At 42.6% G+C, this 14,745-nt stretch overlaps 1 protein-coding gene across 1 annotated transcript in view; it reads left to right on the plus strand.

The window, feature by feature from the left end:
* The window catches only part of ADCY2 (adenylate cyclase 2), a 433,534-nt gene that overhangs the window by 370,864 nt on the left and 47,925 nt on the right, over nt 1-14,745 (plus strand). The window contains exon 18 of the mRNA XM_019951134.3: nt 6,049-6,218. Within this exon, the coding sequence (XP_019806693.1) occupies nt 6,049-6,218 (170 nt within the window). The remainder of the gene's footprint in view (nt 1-6,048; nt 6,219-14,745) is intronic.

The following is a 14,745-nucleotide window of genomic DNA, read 5'->3' on the forward strand; positions in this document are numbered from 1 at the left end:
CACTTAAGTAAGTCTGCACATGATATCTTATTTTCAGAAGAAGCAAATCATTAGAAACCCAAAATGGCAAAAAAGAACATTTCCTCCACCTTCAACGAGTCTGAAAAAGCACACGGTAGACTTTTCAAAATCTAGGTCAGACTTAGTCAGTAGGCTACTATTGTTCCAATAATAAGTCCTCAGAAAGAGGATTATGATGGGCTTTGCCAAGGAAGCCCCTCATGCTCATGTACTGTCTGTGCAGAAACGACATTATTAACTCATGAGTTTAGGGGTCCCAGAGGAGCCTGCAGACATCCTGGCTTCCCTCTTAATAGATTGGAAGGAACATTGGGAAAGCTGTTTGTGGATGTGCATGATGTCTGCATCATTACTCTCAAACCTCATCATAGATGACGCCTGAGGTTGACAGTGGATGTGAAGGAGCATCCACAGGCACTGATGCAGGAGGTAAACAGTGATATAGCTCTTCCTAATGGCCATTTATAGCAGTCATCCAAAAGCATAGAAGTAGACACAGTTTGCACCCTGCAATACTGACTTTAATGGCCGTTTATAACAGTCATCAAGAAGCATAGAAACAGACATAGTTTTCACCCTGCAATACTAACTTTAATGGCCATTTATAGTAGTCATCAAAAAGCATAGAGGGCTTCCCTGGTGGCAGAGTGGTTGAGAATCTGCCTGCTAATGCAGGGGACACGGGTTCGAGCCCTGATCTGGGAGGATCCCACATGCCGCGGAGCAACTAGGCCCGTGAGCCACAACTACTGAGCCTGAGCGTCTGGAGCCTGTGCTCCACAACACGAGAGGCCGCGATAGTGAGAGGCCTGCGCACCGCGATGAAGAGTGGCCCCCTCTTGCCACAACTAGAGAAAGCCCTCGCACAGAAATGAAGACACAACACAGCAAAAATAAATTAATTAATTTATAAATTCCTACCCCCAACATCTTAAAAAAAAAAAAAAAGCATAGAAACAGACATAGTTTTCACCCTGCAATACTAACTTTAGAAAGTAATTTTAAAGGTGCAAAGATTTAGCTACCAGGGTGTCCGTCGAAAGGTTTATGTAACAATAACAACAAAGAAAGGAAAAGAAAGCAAACAATCTAAAAGTTAGGATAAATTTAACTGTTTAAACAAATTTTGTTATGAACATACAATAAGATTATATCCAGCCGCTACAAAAGATGTTGTAGAAAACTATTTAATGACATAGAAATATATACTTATAAGCTATTAAGTGAGAAATATCATTTAAAAACATTCCAAACAATCCATTCCCAATTTTCTAAAATAATAATACCAGTAACAAGTAGCACACACACCAAAACTAAAAGCTGGAAAGATATACAAAACAGTTAATCATGGGTCAAGTTGGATGTTGGATTATAGGAGATGCTTACTTTTTATACGTGTCCTTTGTATATTTCCTAATTTTTAACATCAGGTATATTATTTCTGTAGCAGAAGAGAAAGTCATTTAAAAATGTCCAACAGAATCAACCAGAAAGAATCTTTGCCATGTAGGCAGTTCACACTATATCAGGCATGTATATCATTTCATCCACAAAACTATCCTGTGAGTTAGATATTGGAACAACTGTTTTCCAGGTGAGGAAACTGCAACCAAAAGATACTTAAGTAAATTGCCAAAGAGGACAGTGGCTGCTCCCTTGGTGTCAAAATGCAAGTTGATTTCATTGATTAATATATGAAAAGTATTAATAACTATATGAACCAATTTTAACTTAGTTACCTAATATTAAGTAATAGTAATATATTATATTTAAATAATATTAACAAATAATACTTAATAAAAATATTAACTAATAATTATATTCACTATTAAAACTATATAAAAATAAGGTTCTTAGTAATAGTGTCCTAATAGAACCCAGCTCAGGAGCCTATAGCCAGAGCTCTTGACGTCCAGCGACCTCCCTGTAGGGCTACCTTATGTAGGAGAGGCAGCTGATCTTCAGAGCTCCCAGCCTGGCCTTCTTCCGTTATTCTTCCTTATTCACACATTCCCTCTGTCGCTACCTTCAGGGTCCCAACCTACCTTTAATGAATTCCCACATCACCTTGCACATGGCCTCCAAGCCTTCTAGAAAGGCTTATTTAATAGAAAATGGACTAAAAGGCTACTTCCCATAACATATGTATTTTAGTAACCCTAACCCTAACCCTGAAATGTGAAAACGTTTTAAAAGCCTAAGAATGAATTTTAAAATGTGAAATCATAGACATATTTTATAGGCATTGGCAATATTTCAAACTAGGGGTGTTTCAGAAAACTTTTAGAATCCTACTGCCCCCAATCCCCTGAAATGCACATGCACACATTGACACACACACACACACACACACACACACACACACACACTCACTCACTCATGTAAAGGGCTCATTATTCTGCTTCTCATTCACTTAGGCTGAACTGTTGATAACATTCATTCTAATAATGATTTTCAGCAGAATTTTAGCAGCAGAATCCTTTTCAAACTCAAATTTTAAGGTGGGGTGGAGGGATAGATTGGTAGTTTGGGACTGACGTGTACACACTGCTGTATTTAAAATAGATGACCCACAAGGACCTACTGTACTGCACAGGGAACGCTGCTCAATATTCTGTAATAACCTAAATGGGAAAAGAATTTGAAAAAGAATAGATATATGTATATAAGTGAATCACTTTGCTGCACACCTGAAACTAACACAACATTGTTAATCAACTATACTCCAATATAAAATAAAATTTTTTTAAAAAAGAAGAAAAATAAAATAAAAAGTCTTACAAAGAGCTCCAGTTTATAACAAGAATAGCAGAATTTATATGGCTTCCCATGGGCCAGGCACTGCTCTGTGCACTTGACTTTTATTATCTTCTTTAATCTTCACAAGAATGCGTCAAGGTGGGCTTTATCATCCGCCTTACCTTGGGTCACCTGTGCAGGGGACAGGCATGCCTTTATTTGTACCAGCGAGCTGCTTTATGAGTCGAAGGGCGAGACGCAGAGTGGGGACCTCGCCCGCTGCGCATTCCCAAGGCGATTTCGTGGCTTTTACGGAGCAGTTGTGTAAGACAGTGACTGCTGACTGAAGAGCTGGTTAAAAACAAGGGATTCTCAGACTCTTGGTGGGATTGGATACTTGTGAAAAATCTAATAGTGGATGAGCCCCAAAATGAACTAAAGAAAGAAGACGTACAAAGTGCAAGCCCGTGTTTTATTCGATTCACCAGAAAGAAGCCTGCCCTGTCAGGTTGCTGTGCACATGCCCACAGGAATGCAAGGACCCCCAGACAGTTTGCGGGGCTCCCTGGGCTGCTTTCAGAAGCTGTTCCAGCACCGATGCCCGCTGAATCACTGAGCCTCACACCTGCCCTCTGAGGGTAATACTTAGTCATTAAGTATTTAAATAATTAAGTAATTAATTTAAGTCATTAAGGTAATAATGCAAAGTCCCCTATACGTGAGGGCTGGTTTCAAAGCACAGGCTATCTCTCCCTCACCCTCCACTTTAGGGAGACTGAGTCGGTGGTGCCCATCCACTCTCTCCCAGACGTCTTGATTCTGTCCTTCCTCTCCGCCAGCAAGATGGTCCCATCAGGACACATTTCCTCTCCTCTTTTCCTCTTCCTATTCTCTGTCATGGGGTTATCAGTGGTCAGAATAGTAGAGAACTGACCTCAGGAAATTGTGGCCAAAGAAGTTGCACTTACAAACTCTCAGCATTCCCTAAGCTGCCACCACCCATCATGCTCCTTGCCTAGGGATGCTTTACTTCCCGAGGACTGACCCAATGCTTGTCGGACCCAAGGGAGTTAATTGCTGGTCTTCCTCTGAAGCTGAGATGCCAGGTCGCAGTCCTCACTGGTGAGGATCTGCATTGATCCCTGTGTGGGTGCCTCTCACAGGGAAGAAGGTGCCTGCTAGGACCACCGCAGCTCATCTTCCGACTTTCCTTTCTCCCCCAAGAACAGGACTGATGCACTAATATTAGTAGCCCTCCCCATGGCTGACTGTAGATGACCTTAGCCGGGGAAATAAAAGGAAGGGCTAGAGGGCTTCCCTGGTGGCGCAGTGGTTGAGAGTCCGCCTGCCGATGCAGGGGACACGGGTTCGTGCCCCGGCCTGGGAAGATCCCACGTGCCACGGAGCGGCTGGGCCCGTGAGCCATGGCCGCTGGGCCTGCACGTCTGGAGCCTGTGCTCACAGCGGGAGAGGCTGCAACAGTGAGAGGCCCGCGTACCGCAAAAAAAAAAAAGGAAGAGCTAGAATGACAAAAATAAGTAGTTTATACATGGCTTATCCCATATAATATAACTAAAATGGAATAGCTTCCACACTGAGCTGTTTTTTAAAGGCAGGATTTATCAAACATCAGTGGGATCTATGTTTTATTAAAATGATTAAACTTTACCGACTGCTGCTTCTTCTGCAGACACGCCGAGATAGTAGCTAACCTTTGTTATTAAAACCCCATTATCCAGCAAACAAATGCTTTGTGAGAATGACAACTGTGTCCACTTAGCGGGCGCCTCCTGGCCTGCAGGGCCGTGGACTCCAAGCTTTACGTGCTCTTCTCAGTGACCTAGAAGGAGGACATTATTACCCTCATTTTACAGATGAGGACACTGTGACACATGCATGTTAGGGCACTGGCCTAAAGTAAATCCACTAACGAGTGATTGGAGCAAAACTGAATCCAGGGCTATCCTGTCTTGACGATGTCCATTGTGGTAAATGGAAAAGTGCTAACACAGGGCAGGCCTGCCAGCTGCTTCCCATGGACCACAAAAGATGGACCGTGCCGGCCTGCTTCCTCACACTGGGGTCTTTGATGTCTTTGGTGCCTGTCCACTTCCAGGGCAGTCATGACTCACCCAGGTCAAAGCTTTTAGGGTTTTTTGTTGTTTTTGTTTTGTTTTGATTTTCAGTTTCAAAATTTACTATCAAACGGCAGTACCCAAGACAACGTGGAACTAGCATAAGTAGTTCAAACATATAGACCAATGGAACAGGATTAATAGTTCAGAAGTAAACCTTCACATTTATGGCCACTTGATTTTCAACCAATGTTAAATCTTGCTGTTTTTCTTCTTCTTTTTCTTTTTTTTTTTAACTTTATACGGTGCTAAAGTTTATTTTCAATCATATTCTTGTTGCTGATGTTGAAGTCTCACCCCCGGATTCCTCTCATGTCCTCCAGTTTTCTTAATTGATTTTTTATCTGGGATAAAGACCCATTAGTAGTCTGGTGAAGCCTGGGAACCCTTAGGATGTTGTGGGTTTTTTAAGTTTATTGGAGTATAGCTGATTTACAGTGTTGTGTTAGTTTCAGGAGTACAGCAAAGGGATTCAGTTATACATATACATATATTCATTCTTTTTTAGATTCTTTTTTCATATAGGTTATCACAGAATATTGGGTAGAGTTCCCTGTGCTCTACAGTAGGTCCTTGTTGGTTATCTATCTTATATAGAGTTCAAAGCTTTTAGTTTTTTTAAATCCTTTCTGTTCTAGATAATTCCTCTGACACACAACTGCTTTTTAAATAAAATGTCTAGGCTTTCTTATACCTTTAATAGAACTACCTGTAATGATTTGTATCCTCTTAATGAATTCAATCATTGAAAGCCCACAAAAGATTCTGTGTCCTGTCATTTTGTTTTAATCTGTAAATGGGTAGGGAGCCATATTGTTTTCATTTTCAAGAAGCAAAGGACATTGGCTAATAATGACATAGCTTCAATATAGATTTCTAAAAATTATTTCTGAAGAGTATTTGGCCATATGCACGATTATTTTTTTAAACATGCTACGCTGGGTGAGCAAGCCATGTCATGAGTAATTCTTTTCTAAATGCAGTGTGTTTAGTCATGTATCACCGAATCAAAGAGCAGACAAATGCATCTGCTTTCACAGGCAGTCTGGGAGTTGACCAAGTGAGCTTGATGGGGGTCCCCAATTTTAATTCTCATGTTGGCATTCCTCAGAAGAGATCCCAAGTATTCACCTGACGTATTTCCCTGTTCCAGTACTTTATATACAGCTGCATCCTGGGATTGATATCCTGTTCGGTTTTCCTGCGCGTGAATTATGAGCTAAAGATGCTGATCATGATGGTGGCATTGGTGGGCTACAACACCATCTTTCTCCACACTCACGCCCACCTCCTGGATGACTACAGCCAGGTCTTATTTGAGAGGTAACCTGCTTCCTCTTCCTTCTCTTTAGTTCTTTCATGGGATGTTGGTAACATAAGTATGTGTGGAGTAAATGCAAATTAGCAATAGCACTGTCATTGGGAATCACTGTGTGAGTGTTTCTTTGAAATGATGATTCAGGAAGAGAATGTGTGTTTTTTATTACAGATTACACAGAATAGGTATTATCACATATGATCAGCAGATATGAAATGGTTTAGAGAGAGGATTTGTGTTATAATCTGTACTATATCGATAAGAATATCTTTTCTTTCACGTTCAGCTTTATTGATATTTTGGACTGAAGGATTTTCAGGGCGTTGTCCTGTGCATTAAAGGTTATTGAGCAGCATCCCTGGCCTCTACCCACTAGATGCCACAAAATCCACCCCCCCCACAAGTCATGACAATTGAAAATGCCTCCGGACACTGAGGAATGTGCCCTGCAGGGCAGTGCGGCCCCCAGGTCACAACAACTGAATCCATATACACAAAAGTACAGGGACAGTGAGTGGTTCCATTCACAAGTTATAGTGACTGGAAGTATAACTTGTTGGAGATAAGATAAAATTTCTTATTGGAGATTTCCTAAAACATCCTGGTGTGGACGGAATCCCATTGGTTGTGTTTACTCTGCCAGCCTTAGGACTAGATGCTTCAAGAATGATTCTCCCAGGTCCACTCCCTTGGACTTATGAAACGTTTCCTGTTATCAAATTACTTCTATAAGCTAATCATAAATATGTATTCCCTGCTTGAAAAAGAAGTTTTCATCATGATATTCTCCATCTCACATCTTAACAGCAAAAACACATTTTGTATCAAGTGTCAGGTTTATTTCTGGACACACCAGACTTCAAGTTTTTCTATGAATGCTTTGCATAATCCCCCATAATATTTTTATACTTCTTTTAACATAAAATAAATGCCTTAAATACTTGCATAGATTTTTCTTCCAATCTTTATTGGAGTATAATTGCTTTACGATGGTGTGTTAGTTTCTGCTTTATAACAAAGTGAATCAGTTATACATATACATATGTCCCCATATCTCTTCCCTCTTGCATCTCCCTCCCTCCCACCCTCCCTATCCCACCCCTCCAGGCGGTCACAAAGCACTGAGCTGATATCCCTGTGCTATGCGGCTGCTTCCCACTAGCTATCTATTTTACGTTTGGTAGTGTATATATGTCCATGCCACTCTCTCACTTTGTCCCAGCTTACCTTTCCCCCTCCCCATATCCTCAAGTCCATTCTCTAGTAGGTCTGTGTCTTTATTCCTGTCTTACCCCTAGGTTCTTCATGACATTTTTTTTTCTTAAATTCCATATATATGTGTTAGCACATGGTATTTGTCTTTCTCTTTCTGACTTACTTCACTCTGTATGACAGACTCTAGGTCTATCCACCTCATTACAAATAGCTCAATTTTGTTTCTTTTTATGGCTGAGTAATATTCCATTGTATGTATGTGCCACATCTTCTTTATCCATTCATCTGATGAGGGACAGTTAGGTTGTTTCCATCTCCGGGCTATTGTAAATAGAGCTGCAATGAACATTTTGGTACATGACTCTTTTTGAATTATGGTTTTCTCAGGGTATATGCCCAGTAGTGGGATTGCTGGGTCATATGGTAGTTCTATTCATAGTTTTTTAAGGAACCTCCATACTGTTCTCCATAGTGGCTGTACCAATTCACATTCCCACCAGCAGTGCAAGAGTGTTCCCTTTTCTCCACACCCTCTCCAGCATTTATTGTTTCTAGATTTTTTGATGATGGCCATTCTGACTGGTGTGAGATGATATCTCATTGTAGTTTTGATTTGCATTTCTCTAATGATTAATGATGTTGATCATTCTTTCATGCTCAGACACATCAAACACTTGCATAGATTTGTTGCTCTGGAAAGATGGTTTGTGTTGGCCGCTTCACCAATAGAGGCCCAGTGTCAGGAACGTGGGCATCTCACTGTGTAAACGTTTCTTCCCAATAAGAATGCTTTTAGAAACACAACTGCACCACATTCTCCTCACCAAATTTAATTTTCATCATCCTCCACGCCATGAAACCCTAACAATCTGTAGTCAGGATGAGGATAGTGGAGTTGCAAAAATACAGAATTGTATTAAGGAAATTATATGATTCCTTAGCCAAGATAAAAATGAAATTGAAGTTAATTTTCCGATAACTTCTCAAAATTGCCAGCCAAACACACTTTAACATTTCCCTACCATATCCAGAGAGCCCGTATTGAATCCCTAAGTAAATGTAGCATCACTGATTTTGACACACAGCTGAGAACACTACTCAGTTTCCCTTTATTAAATTTAAAGCTCTTGCACACGCTACACATCCGAAGCAAAAGTAGAAATTAGATTAGCAAGTTTCTGATGAGGAGGGAAATACTTTGGGGATCTGAGGGAAACAGGCCACCTCTTATTAGAACCCCAGCAGCAGGGAAGTAGCTATTTGGTTAAAGAAAAGGAGTTTTACTTTCAGAGCCCTTTTGTTTCATTCAAGGTCTTTTGTGTGTGTTCTCTTGGCTTTGTCTTTATAATCACCTTAAAGCTAGGTAGGGCTCACGGGACAAGCCTCAGGCACCCGCGTTCACTGCCAACGGTAAGCCAGCATCCTCTCTAGGATGGGTGCAACTGCCTTACCATGTTTAAGCCCTGCAAACTTCCGCAGAAATATTAACAGGAACTAATTTCCTTTTGTATGGAAATGTAAATTCAGTGAACTTTACTCTTAAGTGGGAAGTCTTAACTCTCTCCTAATTAAGGAACTTTTGCATATATTGATCTGCTATACATACTTATAGTTTTTTGTTCTTAAAGAGATAGCATTATGTCCTTCAAATATTATTAATGACTCCTTGACTAATCACAGAAAGAATAAGCAACGCTTTTGGTTACCTTCCTTATCATTCTATCTATTTCCCATTTCATTATTAATAGGACAGTTCCCAGAATGTGAGCAGAAAAAAAGGAAAGGAAATTAAACATAATTATAGGAATTTTACGAAGGAGTTTGACTAAGGTTTCTGCGCGAGCTGCCACAATACTCCCGGAAGCATTCCTCTGCCAGAAGATGACTATTACTGACATAATAGCATAATACCTCAAAATTAACAAGTGTTCTCTAATAGCAGTTTAAAACGAGCACCAAAGGAGAGACCTTTGAGTGGCAGCTTGGAATCCCCTCTGATTTCCCCAGCCTCGGTGTGTGTATGATTTAACCATGTGACTTGTGTCAGTGCTAAAACCCATTGAGGTCAATGTTTCCTTTCCCTTTTCTGAGATGCAAGATATTCCACCGTGAAAGAACTGATAAAGGTTTTTTCCTCCTCTATCTGGTTTGTTATTGCTGACACAACCCTTTCAGATATGAAACTAGGATCCTTAAAAAAAAAAAAGCTAGTCTGAGATGTTGCTTTGAGAATGTACGTCCCTCCGTCCCAAAGCCATAGATGCCCTTCAAGGAAGATACTGGCTTAACACGAGGCCAGGCAGCACCTCCTTTCCTGCTCGAGTTGGTCTGTGCCGTTGAAGTCACACGCTTGGTGCCATCCCTTTTCCGACCTGTTTTTGGTCACTGTTGATGCCGAAAACTCGGCCTCTGTGCACTGGTGTCAAATCAAATCTCGGAGACAGTTTTAAGTGAAGTAGGAAAGAATAGCTTTATCGCTTTGCCAGGCAGAGGGGGACACACCGGGCTCCTGTGTGTCCCAACCGGGGATGATTTGGGGAGGAGCTTTATAGCAATAGTTCAAGGGCTGGGTTGCTAATAAGGATCAGGGGCGTGCAGGGTCTGCAGTCCTTTAATCTGGCCTCAGGTGGTCTCCTGATGAGGTTCTCTGGTTCCTGTGATCTGCCCTCAGGGGGTTTCCTCCCTTGTCTCTGCATCCCCTCCCTTCCTGGATTAGCAACTGTTTGAATCTGCCCTTTGGAACTCAGGGAAGTTCATAGAGGCTGGCGTCTATTCCCTACAAACAAGAAATGGGGGACAAAGAAAAGCTTCCGTGCCCAGGAGCCCCACAGGGTCCTGCTTGGTTTCAGCATCTCTGTTTACAGGGGACTGCTGGGCCATCTTCTGAATACACAGTTTGGACTGTGTTGTTGTCCTATATGTGAGTTCACCATGTTTCAGGGGCCTTTTCCAAGCCAAATTTGACATTGATCACAGACAAGCCAACAGGGAGTTTTTTGCCGGCAGAGTCAGCAAAGAAAACAAAAGTATGCACTAGAAAGACTCCAGATCAATGAATAATTCAGAAAAGGATACCAATCTGTAAGATTCATGAGTGCGGAAAGCCAACTTCACAGGAGAAAAAAATAGTCCACTCTAGAGGGCGTGCCATTAAAAATCGAACGGAGGCCAGCAAGGTCCCTGCACCTCACCTGCCATCATGTGACTGTGGTCTATCACCTCTTGGTGGAGAAAGCTCAGAAGTGTCTGATATTTAGGAGGTCCAGGAAAATCCATGTCCTGATTCTCTGGCATTTACAACAGTCTTCCATATCCTCTGTGAGCACAAGATGCTTTGCTGAATCAATCAATCACCGATCCCTATTCCGGTCCATGACACCAACTCCCAAAGCCCTCAGCCAGCGCCACTGAGGATGCTTTACAGGTGATGGTGGTGGTGATCGTGATAAACCATTGATATTGCTGGAAGCTGTTTTTGTTTCAAGGACACATTCCCTTCCCTTGACAAAGGCTCGTTACTTTCCTGCGTGTTTTTTCCTTGCAGAACTGAAGAGTATCAAAGGGTGAATATTATCATTTCACGTGGACCCAGCCACTATGTTAATTCACCTGAAAGCTAGAAATATGCTTTCTATTCTGAAGATGTGTGGAGGATGGAGAGCTTGAACAGAGGGGTTAACCAGGAGTCCAGCACATTAACCAGCTCTGTGTGGGCACTTAGCCTAATAAAATAAATACTGTGTGGGCTTCCCTGGTGGCTCAGTGGTTGAGAGTCCGCCTGCCGATGCAGGGGACCCGGGTTCCTGCCCCGGTCCGGGAAGATCCCACATGCCGCGGAGCGGCTGGGCCCGTGAGCCATGGCCGCTGAGCCTGCGCGTCCGGAGCCTGTGCTCCACAACCGGAGAGGCCGCAAGAGTGAGAGGCCCGCATACCGCAAAATAAATAAATAAATAAATAAATACTTTCTGGGCAGCATATAAAGTGTATAAGTAAGCAGCAATTATATCGAGTACCCAGCATGATTCAGAAGCTCTGGATTATTGCTGGTAGAAATGTCTGCATAATTTTAACTTCCTGACATTAGCAACAGCTCCATACCAAGGATAGCCATGGAGATGCTCCATAGCGATGGAGCCATGAGTCAAGCACCTTCAACATGGTTCTGCATTCTCTGTTTTTTCTGTGTCTCATGGAAAACCCAATGGCTAGAATTCAGCATATTGTAACATTTTGACAGTGTCCCAACTAGGGATCCACTGATGATGAGCTCACTGAAAGCCTGGAGGAAGAACTGCAGCATTAATCATGCTCAGGAAGAAGGCAGGAGCAGTGTGCATACACCTCTGGGAGAGATGGTCCAGAGGTGTTCCTAGGGAGGGTGGAACCACTGCATCTTTCAAACCAGAAAGCGATTAGTGACTAGAGCAAGGTGAGCAGTAGGTGCCCTGAAGTACGTACTGCCACAGGTCACCGGAGGGCAACACACACAGGGGTGCCAGGAACAGTTCTCTGGACTGGAGGAATTCTTTGAAAGCATAAAAGCCACAACTACCAGAAACTGCCCCTCTGAAAGGCTCAAAGGAGTCAGGTGGACACGCCGAGACAGGCTGGAGGCGGGCCTGGGTTCAGGAGCTGGGAGGAAGAACACCTGACATTTCTTTAAAGTCTCCTCTTTTAAATGAAAACCGTATTCCAAATCTGTAGTCAAACCCATAATATATCCAAGTTCATACTGAAAAGATTTTAAATTACTCTCAAATTTAATATCTCAGTTTCTCTTCCCCTTCCTAATTCCCCTCCTCCTCTGCAGTGCCATCTCCAGAAGGTATGGAATACACACGTTTGTTTCTCTGTAGCTGACACCACTAGTAGCAGAGCTGGGAGGTAGAGTAAGGAGGTCAGTAATCTGAATTGCCTAAGTTAACAAGAACAACAAAAAAAGGTGTCCTAGGGCTGCTCGAATTCTACCAATCTTTCTTTTCTTCTATAAAAAGCAACCATTAGTGAGCTCCTTTGTTATCTAACCTAAAAAAGAAAATGCCCTGTGATTTTGACCCACTTGTAGGAAGATACTCAGTTTTTAGGCTGTTTTTTGTTTTGTTTGATTTTAGAATGAGCGGAAGAAGGAGACTTCAGAGGGCCTGGGCCCCCAGACTAGATAGGGTACGTACTTCTTATCATCAGCTCTCCAATGTATGAGGCTAAAGCCCAGTGCACAGACCCACGATATCAGATGCACCAACTGCTTCCCACTTAAAATCACTCTTCTCCAAAGGATGAAACCATGACTGCATTAATCAGGGTGCATCTTTTCTCCATAGCAAAAGGCCAGCACTACCTCTCCAGCCCCACTTTTATCATTTCTCCTGACCTGCAGCTGCCTCCAGGGCTCTTTCTTAAACATGAGCTTATCCCTTATTATGTTAGTCATTTGCAGTCCCAGAATTTGTTTGCAGTCCTTAGCATTTGTGAATAACTCGGAAACAGCATGAGACTTTGATCCATCTGTCCTTGGATGACACTGGGTCACCTTCTTTGGAAGATTGCATAGGATTTCAGTGCATCTGTGTCCAGCCACAGGAGGAAAAGTGTCTATAAATGAAACCCCTTAGATTTCAAACCAACACAGTTATTTGTCCACTCATTCCTTTGTCTTCACAGCACAGTTTCATTGAATACCCTGTATATTACAGGCCTGACTGCTGGAGTCCAAGCACAAAGAGATGAATAAAATAGTCTGTGCTCTCAAGAATTTACAAAATCTCCTATTAGAAGATTGTGTCTCACAAGAAGTCCAAAAGGAGACTTTCAGGTTAAGTTCCTATAGCCTACCTAGGGAATGAGTGAACCTGTTGGCTGGAAGCTGGTTAAGTGACCCAGAGTTGACTGTGATATTGGAAAGGTCTTGAAGAAGTGTGGAGATCCAAAAAGATAGGGGAGGAGTGTTGTCAACATCATGGCAGAATAAGACATCCCTTATGTTTGTCCCCAACAATAATTTGTAATCTATCCTTGGAGAAAAGTGCCTTTGTAGGAGCTGTGGGACCCAGCACCATATAGGATCCAGAAGGAGTCTCGTCCACCCATGTGTTGGACAGTAGGCATACAGACCTTGATCCTGGCTGTGGACCCTGCAGTGACATGTAATCCAGCTTCAGCAGCTCTTGGCCACGGAGCCCCCTGGAAAACAGTCTTAGCCAGTGACCCATGGAAGAGAGAGACTTTGCAGAAGTCCAGGTTTTCAGAGGAGAAGTTCTAGCACACCACTGGAGAAAAAAACATGAGTTTGGACAAGCTGAAGTGGGTAAGAGAAACAGTCTGACTCTGTCCACACCACCCTTCCCCCAAGATGGCACAGCTTAAGTCCAAGAGAGATGTTCTCACTCTCTGACTTCTCCTGTGAGCACCCAGCTTCCCAGCTGTGCAGGATGCTACCAAGCTGGGAGAGGAGCAGATAGGACTCTCAGAGGGCTTTAAGAGAACACAGATGCTACTAACTGCATGACTGCCTTTGTCAAGAAGCCCACCCACAAGCCGCTGGGAACACTTCACCCACAGATCTCCCCAGCTGGCTCACGGGCACCCTCATTGTTCCACATGCCTCATGCACACCTCTACCCTGTGGCCAGCTCCCTGTGCATATTCCCTCCCGATGGCAGCATCGAGAGGGAGCTTGGACCAATGGCTAGTGGGCATGCACAGAAAGCTGACTGAAATCTGAGGGCCAGAGAGAGACCACAAACTTGAGCTTTAGCGAGTTTTGTTTGGGAAAACAAAAGGAAGACTGTCAGCAGTTGGCCTGGTGCATTGTAGGATGGAGAGGAGGCATACAAGCTTAGAATTCTGTCATAAGAGGGAGCAAGAAAGGTGGAGAGATGTATCCACAGAAGGTCCCGAAAGCCTCAGAAGCACTAGCAGGGCTGGAGGAAGATATTTATGCCCTGAAGACAGTTAGTAAAGGGTGCAGGAAGTGAGTGCTACTTCACATACGAAGACAGCAATGCAAAACTTTACGGAACATGAAATCAAGGAAGAAAGGAACAAAGGAACTAAAAAACAGCTAGAAAACAATTCATTATTAAGCCCTTACCTATCAATTTTACTCTAAGTGTAAATGGATTGAATTGTCCATTTAAAAGGCATAGAGTGGCTATACAGATAAAAAAACAGGATCCAACTATATGCTGCCTACAAGGGACTCACCTCAGCTTTAAGGACACACATAGGATCAAAGTAAAGGAATGGAAAAAGATATTCCATGCAAGTGGAAACAAAAAGAGAGTAAGGGTAGCTATACTTATATCCGATAAATACACT

This window comes from Tursiops truncatus, chromosome 3 (assembly GCF_011762595.2).
Source record: "Tursiops truncatus isolate mTurTru1 chromosome 3, mTurTru1.mat.Y, whole genome shotgun sequence".
Classification (NCBI taxonomy): domain Eukaryota; kingdom Metazoa; phylum Chordata; class Mammalia; order Artiodactyla; family Delphinidae; genus Tursiops; species Tursiops truncatus.